At 45.4% G+C, this 19,622-nt stretch overlaps 1 protein-coding gene across 3 annotated transcripts in view; it reads right to left on the bottom strand.

Moving 5' to 3' along the window:
• DNAJC7 (DnaJ heat shock protein family (Hsp40) member C7) overlaps window positions 1-19,622 on the bottom strand; it is an 838,484-nt gene that overhangs the window by 727,677 nt on the left and 91,185 nt on the right. Inside the window, exon 1 of one of the 3 annotated variants that reach the window (XM_069634490.1) lies at window positions 2,668-2,795. The exons of the other annotated variants lie outside the window; for them this stretch is intronic. Coding sequence (XP_069490591.1) covers window positions 2,668-2,780 — 113 coding nt within the window. The 5' untranslated portion in view covers window positions 2,781-2,795. Of the gene's footprint in view, window positions 1-2,667; window positions 2,796-19,622 lie in introns of those variants that run through there. 3 annotated transcript variants of the gene reach the window in all.

Here is a 19,622-nt window from a genome sequence, read left to right as displayed (position 1 = left end):
GAAAAGCAAGCACCACGTACTTATGAACTTGCGTTTACTTTTTTCTTGAATTGGACCAATCTGTTGTGAATTGGTTACGGGCCGTTAGCCGTCTTACACTTTATAGGTTGCCATCAGATCCTTCCGGGGGAGGGAGATGCGGGAGGGGGGGGGGGGGACTAATGTGCTGATAGAGATGCGTTTAGGATGGGGACAGGAAGAGATCAGAACACTAAACTAATAATGGGGGAAAAAAATCTCTTCAGGGACTATCTGAATCGTTTAATGTGCGCGCACATGTTAACAAGGAATAAGCATTCCGGACCAACTTCCAGGGCGGGTGTGCATCACAAGCTACTATTTGAGGTGTGGGCCAGGTCAAACAATCCAATAATTTAGTGTAGTAATCTTTTCAGCATCTCATGCTAAAATGTTTTTTTTTAATTAAAGTATAACTAGTTTGATTTAGAGCGTTTTATATAAAAGCACAGCTTTGCTAGTATGGTTGTCAGTGTGCTGCTACAATCATATCAAGTAACTCCGGACACGACCCGTTCCCATGACCTCCATCCCTCCATCCCTCCATCCATCCCTCCATCCCTCCCTCCATCCCTCCATCCATCCCTCCATCCCTCCATCCCTCCATCCCTCCATCCCTCCATCCCTCCATCCCTCCATCCCTCCATCCATCCCTCCCTTGCGCGAGCCTAGTCTTGCCTGCCTTATGTAGTTTAGCCGGGTGCCAAGAACCCCTTTTCTAGGTGACGCATGCTGAAAAAGTAGCATGCCCCTGCCCTACACTGCCTGCCACCCAACACTGTCCCGGAGGATAGCTCAGCGGCAACTGTGCTCACCTTGGAAACAAGACGACACGAAGTGTTATAATATGTACACACTGACCTTACGTCAGTGTGGAATGTTTGGAATTGAACGCTCTCACTCAGAGTGTTCAATTCATTTCACATCATAGCAGCCCACCCACCGGGGGCCTTTCATTAAAGCTTATACAAAGCTTTCCTGGGTCGTCTCCTCATCACGTAACCACAAAGAAAATCACTGAATTCCTAACGGACATATTCAATAGGGAAGGTGATCCCAAAGAACTAGTCTCAGACAATGGGTCACAGTTCCTGTCACTAGAATTCCAGGAGTTCCTCAAAAACAAAGATATCCACCACATCACCACCTCCTTGTACCATCCAATCTCCAATGGCCTCGTAGAGAGGATGAACAGGCTAGTGAAAAGTGTGATTCAATTAGCCATTGTCAACACACTTCCGTGGAAGGAGACGCTCAAGGAGGCCTTATGCGCATACAGGACAACTCCACACTCCACCACCAGTGTTGAACCATTCACAATGATGAGAGGCAGAGTTGCCTGCAATCGACTGAGACCAGCCTGGATCTTTATGGACAATGGAGAGGTGAGATTGGACATGGATCACATTCAGGAACGTGTAAGAGAGAAACAGAACAAATACAAAACATACTACGACTCAAAAAACAAAGTAAGAAAGATGGCAATTCAAGAAGGAGATTTGGTATGTGTTAAAGAACCCAAGAAGATCCTCAAGGGAGAATCCCGCTTTAGATCCCCGCAAAGGGTAATGAGATGCTTTGGCAAATCTGTACTGTTGGAGGATGGAAAGAAGTGGTCCGGCGATGACCTAGTGAAAATAGAGAGAGACCACAAAAAGTCCAGTACAAGTAAGGACATAATAACGAGAGAGGTTATCCAGTCAGAAGACACACATCAACAGGACTGTGATGAGTACAGTGACGTGACCTCTGAACCTACAGTCAGCCTCTCTAAGAGGAACCGGAGAATCATCCAAAATTATAACGATGACTACGTTTATTACTGATGCACTAAGCACTGCAGTCTACTGCCAAGAAGAAACCTCCTATGAAGAAATCTTACAGTTATATTTCTGATGAGAAAGTGTTAGTTATATTTCATTGTCCTCCTTTCCCCCTTTTCCCCTTCCTTCCCCTTCTTTCTTCCTTGTAAGGGAGATGTTATAATATGTACACACTGACCTTACGTCAGTGTGGAATGTTTGGAATTGAACGCTCTCACTCAGAGTGTTCAATTCATTTCACATCATAGCAGCCCACCCACCGGGGGCCTTTCATTAAAGCTTATACAAAGCTTTCCTGGGTCGTCTCCTCATTACTTCACGAAGCAGCACAGGTTCGAGCCCCGGGTCCGCGCTTAGAAACCTCTGGGTATTAAACGCAACTAAGACATGTTCCCGTAACAGCGCCTCGATGCCCCCCGTAAACTGTGTGAGCGCTATAAAAATGCAAAAAAAAAACTTCTCCCGCAGTTCCTGCTTTTACCGTGGCTCAGTCACTGGATGTGAATTCTTCAAGTACTCGCTCCTAACAATGAGTGCCCGACTCCTTCCTGCTGATCTCACGTATACACATACCGACATTCAACAGTGCTGCCTCTCTGCCGCACAACTGTTGAGTAACCCCGATACGACTCTGTAGAGTTTTATTCAATATTCTTCTGCATAGCGCCGCCTTACACTCTTTTCTGGCCTGCTCACTCATTCGTGCTCTTCGCCGCCTGCTTCCTCCAACACCTAGCTCTTCCATGCTTACTCAAGTTAACGCTACTATCCACAGTACACTTCCCTTCCTCCCAAAGCACCAAACTCAACACAGCCCTCCTTTCACCTCTGCCGCAGCTCATCCACGATCGCTGGTGGGCAGGGCGGAGGAATGGGCTCCGCAAGGGTCTCCTGCGGTGCCGACGGTTTCTTGTCAGGCTCGGCTGGGCCCCGGGGCATTCCGAGGGAGGAGCAGCCCATCGAGGAGCCTCCTCTGCGGATCGCGCGTGCTCAGCGCCTGCATCGCCATGGTAACACTACGGGGGTCGCGATGTGCTTGCGCGGGGCATTCTATGATGTCCACGTAGTCCCTTTTCAATGTTTATGTCCATGCTAACCAACAGTAGACGAAGAAAACATACAGAGAATTGGGGCAAATGAGATTGTTTTGCAGTTGTAATTCCAAGGACAAAACTGCAGTGGAACTTAAACATACAGAAATCTTATGCAAACAAAAAGGAAGACACCATGGGATCAAATTCCATAATCACAAAGTGGACTCGGAGTAAAGACCAAGAAGGACAAAAAAAAAAAAACAACAACAGGGACTGCTGGAGCAAACCACATTCCTTGAAGAAAAGCTGGAATTGTCAAGAGAAAGAAACGGGCAAGCTTGAGGTGCCATGCCATCCATTTAACTGGCACAAACACACTCCCAACTGATATGCACTGGGCCATCCCCAGCTGCAATAATATAGCCAGCAATATCCACCTTCTACTCTAGCCCCCAAATTAGATCACTGAGCAGTACATCACTTGGAAAGGTTACCAACATCCACATCGGCTACTTTGTAAAGTGAACATGGGTGGACTGTTCTACAGGAATCTCTGGAGAGTTCCCTGTAGGCCTCTGCACGTTGGGCTTCTTGTGTGGTAACCCAATGTATTTTCAAATGTTCTCATAGGAAAGGGCTGGGCTGACTGAAAATACGTACAATTATTTCCAGGGACGCTTTTGGTTGCCAGTCCACCAATGATCGTGAATGGGAATGTTCACATAGGATGCAGCATTAGTCTAGTACACAAAGAAAGGCTTTTTGGAGTAGTGTACACTGCACATTAAACCCCTTCTAGGTGCTCCCGCGTTTGCCAGAAAAGGCAGAGTGAAATGAAATAATGTGCCCAGGATTACACACGTAAGTGGTGAAGCAGGAATTTGAGCCTAGTCTGAAGTGTTAGGTACTTGACCACTTATTTTCCCTGGTCAGGTTGATACAAATGTCGTTTGAAGACCTAAAATAATACTCTTGTACAGATGACTTGAAATAATACAAAAGCCTTAAGATAAACCAACCTGACAATGTATACAATTATAGTATGAACATTTTTAGGGAAAAAAGTTGGCCATTTTGTTTTGAACCCTAAATGACATGGAGGGAATGACTTTTGCACAAAGGTCTCCTATGTCAAATTCATGCATTTCTACCGTGCAGTGTAAAATTAAAGCCAAAAAAATAAGCAAAATAATGTTCTACTATGCTTCTGAAGCTCTTGGACAAAGCAGCCCATCCACAGGTCCAAAATGTTCTGGAAGCCTTTTAGGTTGTCGCCAATCAGGTTTCCGCCCTGGCCATGGGACCGAATCCACACTTCTTGACCTTAAGAATCAGATCGATGATCCCAGAGATGCAGGAAAACAAGCACTCCTACTACTCGACCTATCGGCAGCATTTGATCTGGTAGATCATGACACCCTCTGCCACCTACTCTCATCGTCGGCCACGGAATGGGTTGCGTCGTTCCTCCAGGGTAGAGTGATGAAAGTATTCTCGGCCCAAGCATGTGCCAACCTAGACCTAATCACTCTCGCACGCTATACAACTTCTTCATGAAGCCTCTTTTCAACCTCTTGGACAAATTAGGTATATCATACACCAACTATTCGGATGACACGCAGGTGCTCATTCCCCTCTCAGGTGACTGAGGCCGATAGGGAAAATATAATCTCCAAAATTCAAGCATGGATGGCAGAAAACTGGCTCTGCCTCAACAGCGAGAAAATAGAACTAATTATTGGATCGCCTGCAACCCTTAAGAAACTGTATGACAAATAGAGCTGCTTTACCTTGGACAATACAAATATCACAGTGCTGCAGGTAGTCAAAACCCTGGGGGTTTTCTTGGACTCCAATCTCACCATGAACAGACTGATCAGTGTGATTGCTTCCTCAGCAGCATACCACTCAAAACTGCTAAAGGCAGCCAGACCCTTCCCGTCTACAGCGAACTGCCTCACCATAGCTAGAGCCATAATCTGTTCCTGGCTAGACTATTGCAATCCTCTCCTAGTAGGCACCTCCATAAAAAACCATCAGGAAACTCAAGACCATACAGAACAATGCCCTCCGGGCCACCACCAGCATTTCCAAGAGGGAACACATCTCTGCTACCAGAAGTCTAGTACACTGGCTCCCCATAAAAGTGCACATCACCTTCAAATCTCTCGCTATCATGCAAAAAGGTCTTCAAAACAAGGCCCCGCCATACCTCTCCCAGACATTTGCTAAACCCATATATGACAGACGCACAAGATCTGCTTACACAAACATGGTCAACATTTCCAAAACCTTGACATCTAGGGCTGGAGACTCCAGCTTCCCTTTCATCGCTGCGAAGCTATGGAACTCCCTTCCTCCGCACCTCAGGAGCATGGAATCCCAATTAGCCTTCAGGAAAGCCATTAAAACGCTCTTGTTAGTTTAAAGATGCATTCAGAATTCCCGGCTGCCTCCCACCGGTGGTCCTTTCTGGTTCAAATGAAACGTAAACGAAATGCCTGCTGGGTAATATTAGGTATGCAACTCTGTACATGTATCCATTTTCTTGCACTCAGCGTAGGCTTCTGCTCAATGTAACCAAAGAGCGAGCCCTTGCACCTGTAATAAGTCACTTGCTTGCAACAGCGCCTCGATGCCTTTGGGCTGCAGTGCGCTTTACAAATGCAAAAAATAAAAATAAACTGGTCTGTGCAGTTATTGATTATAGTAGCCAACTCAGTTCACAGAAGCAATCCAGGTTGAGCGACTAATAGTCTTAAGGTACCCCTTTGTCTTTAAGAAAACACATTGTTACCTTTAATGACGGATACAAATTTCATAACTATGAATGGACTTTGATTCATTTGACGACATGAGGGGTTATTCTTTTCTGATCCACCACACTACCCTCACAAGAGTTGGTTTCAATTGCTCGAGAATGGCAGACAAAGTGAGCCAACGAAAGATTAAGTGCTTACGGTTCGTCTATGTTTGGGGAAGTATCCCCACACCATAAACATAGGACTGGGATATTCTTCCCAACATTAAAACACTGCCCAAAGTGTGGTGATACTATGCAAAGGTGGTGGGCCTCTAGGGACTGGGTTGGTCCTGCTGCCACAGAGTGTGCCACCAGAGGGTAGGAGCAGGATCCCATAGGCTAACCATCCACACCAAGGCAAAGTAATCCACCATCTAGAGTATTTGAGGCCTCTCAGCAACACACATCTAGAACCCTACCATGAGGGCAATTTGACCTCTCCAAAACACTTATCTGGGACCATGAAAACCACATTCTGACAAGTCTCTAAAATGATACCATCAAAACTCCCAAATAGCGTGGGTATATGAAAGTAAAGCACAGAGAAGGTTCTTTAAAGGACAGGGGGATGAACAAACAAAATGGGAATCAGTTTCCTGTTTCGGGGTATGCCAATATGGAATGGAGAACCCGAGTTGGGTGCGTTTTACTGCTCTTGGGATTTGTTCGTTTCATAGCAGTGGTCGTTTTGACTGTTTTACATTTGCCCAAAGATAAATCTGGCAAAATATTTGTGTTGAATAGCTAAGTATGCTGGTTATGTTTCTGGTGGACTGGATGCATCCATGTCAATAGGCGGATGTGTTTTGTGGGAAAGCACCGGCTTTGTCGTTTTCTGGTTATTCAGAATAGGGAACCCGACAAAAGGGGATTGGATAGTAATCGGTGACTGACTAAATAAGCAAAGATGACTTGTTGCAATTTAAGCCCTATCCCTATCCCTATCAGGACTACTCTGCTGTATCTCTGGTTATTTCGCTACCCCTCCCCAGACCGCAAAGGAGTTAAGTCAGATTGGAGCCCCAAGGCAAGAGAAATTCAATGAGTGTCAAAAATAGGGACATTAATGTGCAAGGAACACTCAAAATAGGCGATGAATCCCCAAAGGGGTCGCCCGTCCATTATATATGTTCACCCAATTCAGTAGCGCTACTTGCGATTTGTTGCAGAACCCTGCCAGGTTTTAAAGTAGCATAAAAAACATGCACAATTACCAATTGAAGTAACCTTTTAGATAAGTTGGGGAGATGGAAACCAGAAAAACAAAAAGCACTAAATCACACATAACCAGTGGGGAGCATTTGCGTTCTGGTTAGAGGCGGCGACAGTACGAAAGAACAATAGTAAAGTTTGGGGACTTTGGCAAGTCAGTGATCGGTTACAAGGGCAAATTAAGCATTTGAGCTGGAGAGAGGCGAGCATAGGAGTATACACACTGCACAGTCTCTTAAATATTTGAGGGCACAAATTTGCACTAGCCATTGGCTACTGATATTTAAATCTTGGCGAGTAAGAAATGGTGTATCATAAGTATAGAATTGAGGTGGCGAGTTACTTTTTATGGCTGGCTAGTAGGTTAATGTGTTTTGCCCCCTGCTTAAGCAATGCGAGGAGAAAAGAAAGGACAAAGGGGGAAGATGAACGTGAGGAACAGGATAGTGACTCAGCTAAAGATCTGATTGAATTCTTCGCCAGCATGCAAGCTGCCGGAAGGGCAGGGACGAGGTAGCCACAACCGAGGCAGCTGCCTCAAGACGACATTACAACAAGGTATTATGCTGGCTCTATCTACCTACAGCCACCAAAGCCCCTAGACCAAGTGGTCGAGGTGCAGCTGGGAGGGGGGGGGGGGGGAACGATCGGGTGAGGTGGGAACGGTCTATGGGTGGACCTCATTCATACATTCCAGTCTGTGACGAGGGAAGGCACAATCTATGGAACAGACTATTCTTTCATGCGCCTCTTAGACAAGTGCCAGCTGGCCACGAAGACAAAGGCCAGCAACAGCCAAACCTTGCTACTGTACACGTCCCATGGACACCAAGGGATTTGAGAAACTTCGCAAAAGACTTCCCCACACATTAGGGAGGAGCCAGTGTTTGTGGAGGAACTGCAGACATTTTCACAATGTATTAACCCTTCCTGGGATGATATGAATCAGTTAATGAGGATAACTATCCCCAGGGGTACGACAGTGGCTAGTACAGAGAGCCACGTGGCCAGCCCTCGATCCAGAGATAGAGAATACATTAGTCCAAGCTACAGAAAAGATAAAGAGCACCATTTCTGAAACATGCCAGAAAAAGACGGATTGGGCTAAGATATCCAACTGTATGAAACACAAAAGGTGCATCGCCCACAGACTATTTAGACAGGTTAAAAGGTGATGTTCACACAACACTATGGAATCACCAAGCCAGATGAGACTACCCTAGAAGCAATAGCACACTCCTTTTGTTGCTGGCCTTTTACCTATGATCCATACACAGCTTAGGAATGTGTGCATTGGATGGCAGTCGAAACCATTAGTGGAGCAGAAGGCAGTTGCAAATCACTGCTTGCTGTGCCAAGAGCAAAAGATGACGAGAGTTAATTGATGACTGCAGATACAAAGCCTTCAGGGACAGGTGCAAGGACAGAGGCAAAATGCCTAGATAAATGCTCAAGGAGGGGTGGGGGTAGAGGTCAAAGTGCAGGGGTCGGTTAAGTGCCACATATGGGATCTAGGATGCAAATCGGACAAGTAAATGGCCACCACGGGTAGCAGCCCCGGCAGCAATTATGGGGCTCACCGGACCAGCAGCTGACCTGGGGTCCTCCCAATCCGCATAAACAGAGTTGGTCAAAATCAGCAAGGCGCGAGGGCAGCTATGGTTGGCCCCTTGTTTTGCAATTATTGGAGACAGGAGGTAAACATACCATACAAGCAAGGGAATGTGGGGCCTGTTTCACTGCAACAGGGAGGGCCACATCAGCCCCCTGAAGCACTGCAGCGAGCCCGCCTCCATCGTTTCCCAATCCTAACGGGAATTCACTCATCCCCAGGGAGCCCAAGGTCATCACTCAATGGGTCAGGATGTTTTCGACAACCAGAAGAGTGACACACTCTGGAAGCCATTTTGATTCCAGTAGACCAGGAAGGTCGATAGGTTAGTGCCAAAATCAAGGGATGGCAGTCACCCGTTTGGTAGACACTGTGGCTAATAGATCTGCACTTAAAAACAGAACCTTTACAGACATTCCCATTTCTACAGAAACTGTACTGTCAAAGCTGTAGACATTTCCAACACCACTATAATGCAACTCCTCATTTACTGTAGGACCGATTATTGATCAGCACACATTTTTGTGGAGTCAGACTGCTCCAGTACACCGGTTGGGAGAGCTGTACTATGATGCACCATCTAGTGCACTCCAGATGGTGCATTTCTGAGTGTACTCTTTTTCCATGCAGAGCCAGTCGTACCTACCGTGCGGGAAGAAAAGGAAAGCAAGCCAGATATGGCTGGTCAGGAATGGGGAGGAAATTTAAAAGCGTGAATTGACTCCATACGGGATTCCATGTGGTCCACTCATGATAATGAGTGGGGTATATCCATACAGCTGAAACGATGCATATTGATAATTATGCATAGGAGGTGGTCAAGAAAGTCTTGATATCCGTTGGCTGAGGCAGATACTGCACTGGTCATAGAATCCTTTTTGGAACAAGTAACGAATCGCAGACCCAACTCCTGGTGATTGGCATATATATTTTTTTAATAATAATAAAGGGGTTGGAAAAAGCCTCACTATCCGTAATCTAGGAAGGTTTTCCCTACCTCAGCCAAAACTAAGGGTCTGTCAGATGCCAAGATGTCCAAAAGAAAATGTCCTACACGTCAGAGATCCTATCCTAGACCTCACATTCTAAAACCAACTCTAAGGTGTTAAGAGTATTGGCTTTGAAAGTGTGCATATGTTAAAGTTCAACAAAAGGTATAACGCCAAAAAAAGTTCCAAATAGTTAATTTTCACAGTTCCAGGGAATGACTCCATTGCCCATGTTTCTTTCCAGCAAAAAGAGTTCAAAAGAATACATCACGATTTTTATAGCCCAAAAGGAAAACTCCCTCCTCTTGGCATAGCAATCCACTCCAGGGTAAATTACTCCAATTTCCCTTGCCTTTTTATTCCATTCTATACGATTCAAATCCTAAGGGCAAGGGTCTTGCTTGGAATTCTGTTTCCAAGACACACAACTTGGGTGCGGGTCCCAGACTAGTAAAAGCATCGGGTGTACTCCACTGCCAGATTTTCATACCGTTTTAGACAATTTGGGTTTGGATGATGCCTGTCCATACCCCCGAGGGTCGACTGCCCTCATGTGATCCTCCCTTGCATACAAGCCTCCAGATAGGGGGTTATACCAGGTACTTGTGCGCATTAAAATATTGCAAATATGACCTCTTATTTTTCTGTGCATTTACACACTAGTTGAGTACAGGGCTGTGAAAAGGTCAGGTCACCTGACAGAAACCATAACATCTTGATTTCTTTTAATCTACTTGGATGAAATTGCATGCCATAGAGAAGCAGTCTCAAAACAAGACATTTGCTCTCTGAACAATGTGCGTTTAGCCTTACAGAAAGAAATGGCACACAGTGCGAAAACGAAGGTTTCTTTTGTTCAACCTCTGCTGCGTTTGTTGTCTGCAGATGGATGGAGAGGAGCATTATGCATGAATATGTATTTACGTAATAAAGATGGAAAACGTGGTTACCATTGGGAAATATCCTTGTAACCAACAAATTATGCATAAAGTGAATGCATGGTTGCATTACACAAAAGTATTTTTCACAGTTTCTTCATTAAGATGCATATATGTGGTGTGTTCATTCATATTAATGTGTAGGAGAAGGTTTTCTACAAACGTAATACATCGTTTGAAGCCAGACATCATTGCTGCACAACTCTTGTTTAGTTGCTAATGTGTTCTAGTGATTTTCAAGTTTAGTCACGTTTTGGTTACCTGTAGCTCACATTTTACACTCTTGTGTAGGCAAATCATTGTTACTTTTACAATTTAATGTACACTCTACTTAAAACAGTGTAAAATACTTGCCCCTCAAAACCATATATAAAAAAGGCACAGATGAGTATGGAATGTCTAGTTTAAAAATTCACTAACCTTATCTGGGAGCCAGTGTGGTAAATGGTACTGTAATTGGTTAGCGGCAACAAGGCCCTTGCTCGCACTTGAGTGATGGTCAGTATACCAATCACAGGGTTCACAGCATCTTTCAATTTTCAAGACTACAATCCTAACATCCAAAACCCGACACTCCATCCAGTCCAAAAGATATATAGTTACACACAGCACACCTTTTCCATTTAATATTCAATTAACAATTTTAAGTGAAGTGATCGATTTAAGGTGCGGTGGAGAAAAAAATAAATAAATGGTCCTGGCACATGGATCAAGCATAGACAGAAAATAGAAAACGTTCAGAATGATGGGGAACTCCCATCCCCTGCACACCATGATTAGCCAATAAATAGCCGAGTTCTTAGAAGTGAAAAACAAGGGGGGGGGGGGGTTTGGGAATCTCTCTACCAGCACATACACAGCCCATTGACCTGTTCCTGGGTGAATAACCCCTGGGAAAGACTCTACCAAGTCTTTAGCTCATTGTCTCTTTCAAAGAGAAGACATTTCCCTGCATATCAGTCTTTGTCCTGCCCAGGGGCAGTCCAGCACCGAAATACTAGGCAATTCTCCTCTGAACAAGAGTACCAACAACAACCCCATACACGTGTTTCAGCCTTGTTGGGCATCATCAGTGAGGTGAAACTGTGCCTCTCTAAGAACAGCGAGGAAGGGGTCCACGTCTGGGTAGGACAAAGACTGATATGCAGGGATATTTCTTCTCTGTGAAAGGGACAGTGAGCCAAAGACTTGGTAGAGTCTCTCCCAGGGGTTATTCACCCAAAAACAGGTCTTTGGGCTGTGTTCGTGCTGGTAGAGAGATTCCCAGACCCCCTTTTGTTTTGCATAAATTAACTTAGGGTCTCACCCTAAGTTACCAGGACGATCCAGGCGTGGACCCCTTGCTCACTGTTCTTAGAGAGGCACAGCTTCACTTCACTGATGATGCCCAACAAGGCTGAAACACGTGCATGGAGTTGCCGTTGGTACTCTTGTTCAGTGGAGCATTGCCTAGCATTTCGGTGCTGGACTGCCCCTGGGCAGGACAAAGACTGATATGCAGGGATATTTCTTCTCTGTGAAAGGGACAGTGAGCTAAAGACTTGGTAGAGTCTCTCCCAGGGGTTATTCACCCAAGAACAGGTCATTGGGCTGTGCTCGTGCTGGTAGAGAGATTCCCAAACCCCCTTTGATTTTCTTAGAAGTGAATCTTCAAAAGAGTTTGCATCTGTTAACCAACTTTATTGTGGTAAGTGGTATATGCCTACAAAGCCGCCAGGTGGACCTTTAAGGAGTTGAATACTAACTGCAGCCAACAAGTGGAGCATAGAAGTAAGAATGTGGGAAGGAGTACATTCTATGGGGTTAATATGTTTTCTCTGGCACCAAATTACAAATCTCCTCCACTTGTCAAAATAACAGTGCCTGGTGTTATGCTTTCTTGATGCCTGCAAGATATCCATACATCTCTGTGGCAGATTAAGATGTCCAAACTATGAGTTCAGGAGCCATGCTGCCAAGTTCATTGAGCGAAGTTGAGGGTGTACTGTTAGCCGCCCGTGCTGGGTGAGCTGATTGGATGGGCACAGGAGTTTGATGGGATCGCACATCGCCAGTTTGTGCAGATGTGCATACCAGGGTTGTCTTGCCCACATAGGAGCAACTAGGATGAGCATCATCTGTTCCTTGTGGATCTTACTCACCACTTTCCTCATGAGAGGTGTTGGGGGGTTGGGAGCGTAAGCAAATTACCCTGACCAGTTCATCCATAGTGCATTCCCCTTGGAGCCTGTCTGAGGGAATCTGGACGCGAAGTCTGGGCATTGCTTGTAGCGAACAAGTGTATTGTGTGGAAACCCCATAGAGAAGAGATGTTCTACGACCTCTGTGTGAAGTTGCCACTCGTGTTCTTCTGGTAGGGGATCTCTGCGCAATGAGTCTGCAAGAGAGTTTAGTTCCCCTGGAACATGCTGCGACGATAGTAATATTTTCAGTTTGAGTGCCCATCTCCAAATTTGCTGTCAAGTCTGGACAGATTTGGTGAACGTGTGCCCCCCGAACGCCTGAAGGGCCTGGAATACTGCCAGAAGTTCTAGCAGATTGATGTGGATCTGAGCAGCCGCACGAGACCACAGACCTTGAGCTGTGTGGTGAAGGTAGTGTGCCCCCCACCCAGAAAGAGTCCGTCGTGATAATTGCCTGCATCTCTGGATCATAGAAGGGTTTCCCCTTCAGTAGATTTTCTCTCGTCCACCAGCTAAGATTTTGTACTAGTGTTGGCGAAAGACCACTAGATCGTTCCACTGACCGCTTGCCCGAGACCATTGCTTTGCCAACCATTCCTGCATGGGTCGCAGGAGCGCGTGTGGAACCAGGTAAATGCAAGATGCCATCATACCTAGCAAGCGCATCGCTTTACGCACCCATTTTGGACTTTTAGAGCCAAAACAAAAACATGGCTTTCCAACAAAAACGCTGCTTAATGCACTTCCTCTCTGCATGCCTCTGTTGACCACCTGTAACCCGGTCTGCTACACCGTTGTTGTTTTATCACAGTCTGTATTGTATATTTTTGCCATGCTGTAACTGTTTCTAAGTCTCCGGCGCCCAGCTACCCCAGGGTTCGGTGCGCGGTACAAATAAATAAACTAAACTAAACTTATCTGGTGGTATTTGCAACAACATATTTTGGACTTTTTCCTCCGACAGAAAGACCAACCCCTCTTGTGTGTTTAAAACAGCTCCTAGGAACTGTTTGGTTGTGCTGGCACTAGGCTTGACTTTTTCTCGTTGATTGAGAAGCCCAATTGAAAGAAGGTTGATCGTCTTTTCAATGTTTTGCATGCAAATTAGGGGAGACTCCCTTGTAATGAGCCAGTCATCCAGGTGAGGGTACACTGGGATTGTCTCCCTGCGCAGGTGTGCTGCCACTACCACCAGTACCTTTGTGAATACCCTTGGAACAGATGTTATCCCGAAGGGTAGCACTTTGAATTGGTAGTGCTGGTTCGGCATCTTGAAACACAAGAATCTTCTGTGCACTGGGAACATTGAAATAAGAAAATAGACATCTTTCATATCCAATGTTGCCATGTAATCAATTTTCTTTAGTAGAGGGATTACTTCTCGTAGCGTAGTATTGCAGAACGTTTGTAGTTTTACATATCTGTTTGCAGGGCGCAAATCTAATACTGGGCGCATGGTCAGATCTTTCTTTGGCACAAGGAAACAGGTTGAATAAACACCCTCGTATACCTGGTTGGCCGGGATGATTTTGATAGTGTCCTTTAGTAGAAGTGTGGCGACTGCGAGGAGGATACGCTGGTGTTCCTTTGAATGGATCTTCTGCCGTGGGGGGTGGTTCCGGGGTAGTTGGAGGAGTTCTATGCAGTATCCGCCTGCTACTGTGGACAGCACCCATGTGTCTGAGGTGATACCCTCCCATGCATGGGTGAAGCTGGAAATGCGCCCTCCTACTGGAGAGGCATGAGAGGGCACCTGAGCTGGATAGTCACTGCTTTTGTTGAGGGTTGCACCCTTAAGAGGAGTTGCCCTGCCACGAGCTCGGGATCTGCGCGGTCCTCTAGGATAGTTTTGGGAGGACTGACCTTGATTGTTTCCCCCCCCCCCCCCCAAGGCATCCCTTTGCTTTGATTGTAATTGAACCCCCACTGTGAACTTTGGCAGCGAAAACGGTGAAAATTGCCATTACCCCTCTGGCCGGGTGGCTTGTTGGCGAGTTGCCCCAAAGATTTAATTGCGTCATACTGTTCTTTGGCTGTCTTAAGGGCATCCTCGACGGCCTTGCCAAAGAGCACATTGGGTATGACGGTTGGCACGTTAATCAGTGTGGCCCGCGTCTGGTTTTAAACCGGATTGCCTCAGCCACGCGTGACGTTTAATAACGGTACCCTGTGCAATAATTCTTCCGGCGTTGTCCGCAGCGTCAAGGTTGGTCTTAAGTAAGCAGCTTGACACTGCTCTGCGGCCACCTGAGCTAGCTGGGACTTCAATGGTTCCTGGGCAGACAGTTCCTCCCATTTGTGGCAGCTGTAACTGGTCAAGAGGGTTGCGTTGTTTGCAATTCTGGTTTGGTAAGCCGCGGAGGAGGCGATCGTTCTGCCCATAGTATAAAGCTTCTTGCTTTCCAGGAAGCAAGGGGGGGGGTGCCCGCTCTTTTCCTAGTTGTAGTTACGTCTAACGAGTCAGGCTTTAGTTGACCTTTAATGTACAGAGGGTCTGAAGGTGCAGGTTTAAATAGCTTCTCTATACAGGGGTTTACAGCCCGTGTGAGGTTAGGGGTCTCTAATGACAGCTGTATTTTGCTGTGTACTGACTTGAGAGAAATAAATTACACCAGTCTTTTTGTCCAAGGATTTGTTCTACAAAATCCTTATCCTCTTGTACCTTCTGGGTCGCTATTTGAAAGTGCTCTGCCGCCTTGGCTAGCAACTCATTTAGAAGGGGCCGGTTGTCATCAATTGGGGAATCTGTGATCGGGGGTGGGGAGGATCCTGATCAATAGGTGAGCCCATAGGATACATATTGTCGTATGTGTCAGCCTCTTGGTCTTCATCGTCCCCATAATAAGGGTCTGCTGCATCCTCATCATCCCGAGGGTCTGCTGCCTCTAAAATAGAAAGGTCTTCATGTTCGGAGTACAGGTCAGAGTTCTATGACTGTGCTACGCACTGGAATTTCGGAACAAGACCTTTTAGTAGGGGGTTGAGCAGAGACTTGTGACCCAGAGGGAGCAGTAGTGTAGTGGAGTGGAAACTCTCGAAATTTGTATTTATTATGTTTATAAAGCGCTTTAATCCAAGGGTCTTTTTTGTAGAAATTGACAATAAAGGACATTCTCCTCATGACTGTCTTGTGCCGACCACTGTGCCGAACTTGGGATGACCAAGGGTTGGGAAGGAAGTCCCAAATCTACATCTGTGGGAGGAATTACCGCAGACTGTTCAAGCCTAGCCTCTCAAAGTTTATCCTTATTGGGGATGGTTCTATATTCTTGAGTTTCTTCTTTATGAGGGGTTTTATCCCTATGAAGGCTATTATCCCTATGAAGGATCTTTGAGGACTTCTTGTGATCTTTATTCCCCAACATCCCCCACCCGAGCCGTGTTTATCGGACTGTTTGGGGCCTGATACCTGACCTGACTCAGAGCGTTGATTTTCGGGTGCGGGTAGGGCCGAGTCCTCGTCTGCGGATGACTTTCCCTCAGGGGGAGTTTCACGCGCGACACCCGTGCCGTCTTTAGACGGTAGAGTCCTGTCATGCAGCGAGAGTGCCCAGAGGACAGGGACTCAACAGACCTTTCCCCGATATCGTGCGTGGTCGACCGTTCGAACCATGTGTCGAGTTTCGACCTGGGATTATGTGTTTAGTGGTGGATGGAATTATAGCGCTTCCACCACCGAGTTTTGTCCCCACAACAGGGCCGCCGGCCTGTCCTCTGGGATCGAGGTCCTGTGCTTGGGTAGCCGAAGCTACCCAGTCGCCCTTGCCGTCCAAAACGGCGCCGTTGCTGCCATCACTGAAAGCACCTTCTACCTCCATGGCCTCGAGTTGCCTGGCGTAGTGGGCCCAGCGTTTTCTCGATCAGTCCTTTAAAGTCTTAGGCTTGAAGAGCTTACACGCTCGACAAGAAGCCTTGACGGGGTCTCTTGGGAGACAAGTTACAGACTAAATGCTTATCGACCCACAGAAATGTTCTATTTCACTTGGGGAAGAACTTAAAGGGGGTCTACAAAATATGGCAGCTAGGCGAAAGTAGTTCAAGAAAAGGGGTATATACAACCTAGAATGACAAAAAAAAACACAACCTGAGGGACCTCAACTCATGAGGGATCATGGGTACATTGGACGTCACACTAGGGATAGTATTACTTGCACGCCTGGTCGACGTCCCTTCTCGAGTTTCGAAAACAACTGTAATACTCCGCAGGTTCCACTAGATGTCGGCCTATTCACAGCATGTGATCTAAGCTGTTTCCACAAGCCTCTGAAAAAAAGAATTTTTTTTTTAAAAAAAAACTATCCTTAAAATCCTTTACTTCAAATAAGAGTTTGTGATTAAATCTTCACTGTACAGGATATCCTCCTATGGATATCATATATACCAAAGATAGGTGAAGTCACTCAAACAAAAGTTGTAAGCACCCTAATCGGCTCTCTAGTAATTTTAGTATACCTGTACTCACTTGCTTCCTGGAGGTGAAACTGTAAACTGAAAGTAAGTGGTTGCATCGAATGTGCTCGAGAAGACTGAGTAGACCTAGAGTGTCTGAAAAGCAAAACGTTCGCCTTTATGGTGGGCCGCTATAAGTACGGAGAAGGCACTCTTACCGTTATGGAAAGAAAATGTTACGCATTTCTTAGAGAAATTCACTCACCTCTTCAGAGGTATATCTAATATCCAGTTACAGATGTATGGGTAATGCCCATAGAGGAGTCCCCTCATACTACTCCTATCAAGTAAAGCACAAATGTTTAAATTCGGTGTGTTCTAAAGATCCTAAGCAGGACCCACCTCTAGTTCTAGATAAATCGAGGGGTCTTAACATATAACAGGTCAGTTTTTACCTTTATTTAACAAAGTTGCAACAAAAGAAAAACAGGAGTTCTAGACTCCCTTGTGAGTCATCAGCCGGCTATCTCAAATGTGGACAAAAGGCCACACACGGAGCTGAGTTCTGGTGCCATCAAAAGGTACCCTCCCTTACTTCTGCAAAAAATGACTTTTTACGGGCACTACTGATGCAGCCAAAGGGGGCTCAAATAGCCAGCCTTCGATGGGAGTGCCAACTGCCTCTGATTGCTGGTGTCCTATCTACGAGACCCCTGCTCTATTGGGTATGGTCCAATGAGCATCTAGCTCCTTATTGATTGGCGCTAAACAATTTCCTGACATTAAGTGGGGGCCCATTCACATCGTTTAAGTTTGTACGTGCAGAGCTCACAAGACTATTTGTCCCTAACTCTGGGAGAGCCCACACATTATAACCCTAAGCTCAAAGTTGTGTTAAGAAAGCTTCTCGTGACGCGGTAATTGATCAAATGAAGCAGGATTGCACGGTATAGAGTACTGGGCGCCTTTACATGACCTATAAACAATTGCATGGATTTAAGGAATACCTAGATAATGTTAGCACTGGGTACTTGTGATATATATATATATACACACACACACAGCTGCACGCTGAAAGTAGCATGTTTCACTGGAAAATGGAAGTCCACCAATAGCCGTTTGTGTAGTTTGTGGTGCAATTGATGAATCGGTCATGCACTTCTTGTTCTTTTGTGCTAGATCCAATGAACTCATATTATACTGGTTACCTTTATTCAAACTAAGGAACGTGAGGCAAGTGCAAGCTGCCCTTGAACTCTGCACTAATGCTAAGGACCCGGTGCTGTATTTTCTGTCTCAAAACTTTTGCATCAGGCTTGGCTAAGAAGATCGAACACTCAGTGAGTCTCTATACTACTTCTCTGGAACTGTATGTTGTTGCGATTCACCAACTTTTATACATTTTATTATTAAAGAATTGATTGATGTATTTTAAAAATGTGACGATTAGTTTTAATGGGATGCTATAGCAAACATTTTAAGATGTGGTATTGTGTTTTATACATTCTTTTTTTTTGTGTTTTAATGCTTTTATGGCTCTAACCGCCAAATAAAGTTGTGTTTCATCATAAACTTCAAAGCACCGTAATTATTATTGCCTCAGTCGATAATTTACTGACTTCTGAAGGCTGTAATTCTAACTGTCCAGCAAACATCTGACCATGAGATTTTGTGCATGCAAAGGAAGCTCAGAATGTTACTGCACATCTGTGCCATTGGTGAAAGGGTGCTACTTCATTGTGCTTTATATACCTTAATTTTGAGGGAAACCTGCTTTTCCGTCACAATGTGGACTGCTGACAAATCAGAAAAATGTCCATACAGTTAGTTTTTTGCATGCTTCGGCTGGATGCAACACCTTTAACAAGAGTATACTGAACCCCAACAGACAGTCGAATGGAAAGTGTCTGAAAGACTCCAACTAAAAGTAAGTGCAAGAGATTACATACAGAAAGTCTTTCAGAAAGACATTGAGGATATTAATAGGTCTCAAACTCTGGGATATCCGACCTATGAATATGTACCACAAACTGCAAAAGCGCATAAGAGAATTTGTATACCCAGGTAAATATTCGCTACTGGGGTAGTTGAATTTCCAGAACTGGTTGCAATTGAAAGAACCCTGAAACTAAGCCCAGACAAAACTGCTAAAGGGAAGGTGCCAGAAGAATTATATTCCAGCCATCTTTAGTTATTAGTTCTAGTGGTAGGATCAGTAGGGGTAGACTCTGGACAGTGGACAATTGATTTGGACTTTTGTTGACAGACCAGCACCCTTAGTTTGGTTAAGTAGGGATCATTCCCTCAGCGATCAGGCACGTTTGGTGTTCAAAAAGCCCAAGAAATGTCTGCCGTCGACTCCTTCTGGACCGACACAGAGCACATGCATATCCCGTCAGGATAATTCCTGACCCAGATGGATTCCACACTGAGCCGTACTGTGTGGCCTGGACAGCAGATCTGGTAAGGTCTTTTAAGAAAGCATTTCCGCCACTTCGTACAAACACTAACATTTTGTTAAATAACTAGAAAGCATCAGATTCCCATAACGCTACCACTGCAGATTTCGCAGGAGTACTTGACAAATCCTTACCCTAGAGCAGCTACAAGCAGATAAAACA

Source organism: Ambystoma mexicanum, chromosome 13 (assembly GCF_040938575.1).
Source record: "Ambystoma mexicanum isolate Mex_15411 chromosome 13, UKY_AmexF1_1, whole genome shotgun sequence".
Taxonomy (NCBI): domain Eukaryota; kingdom Metazoa; phylum Chordata; class Amphibia; order Caudata; family Ambystomatidae; genus Ambystoma; species Ambystoma mexicanum.
The sequence above is the reverse complement of the archived record's forward strand: the minus strand, read 5'-3'. Positions and strand labels throughout refer to the sequence as shown.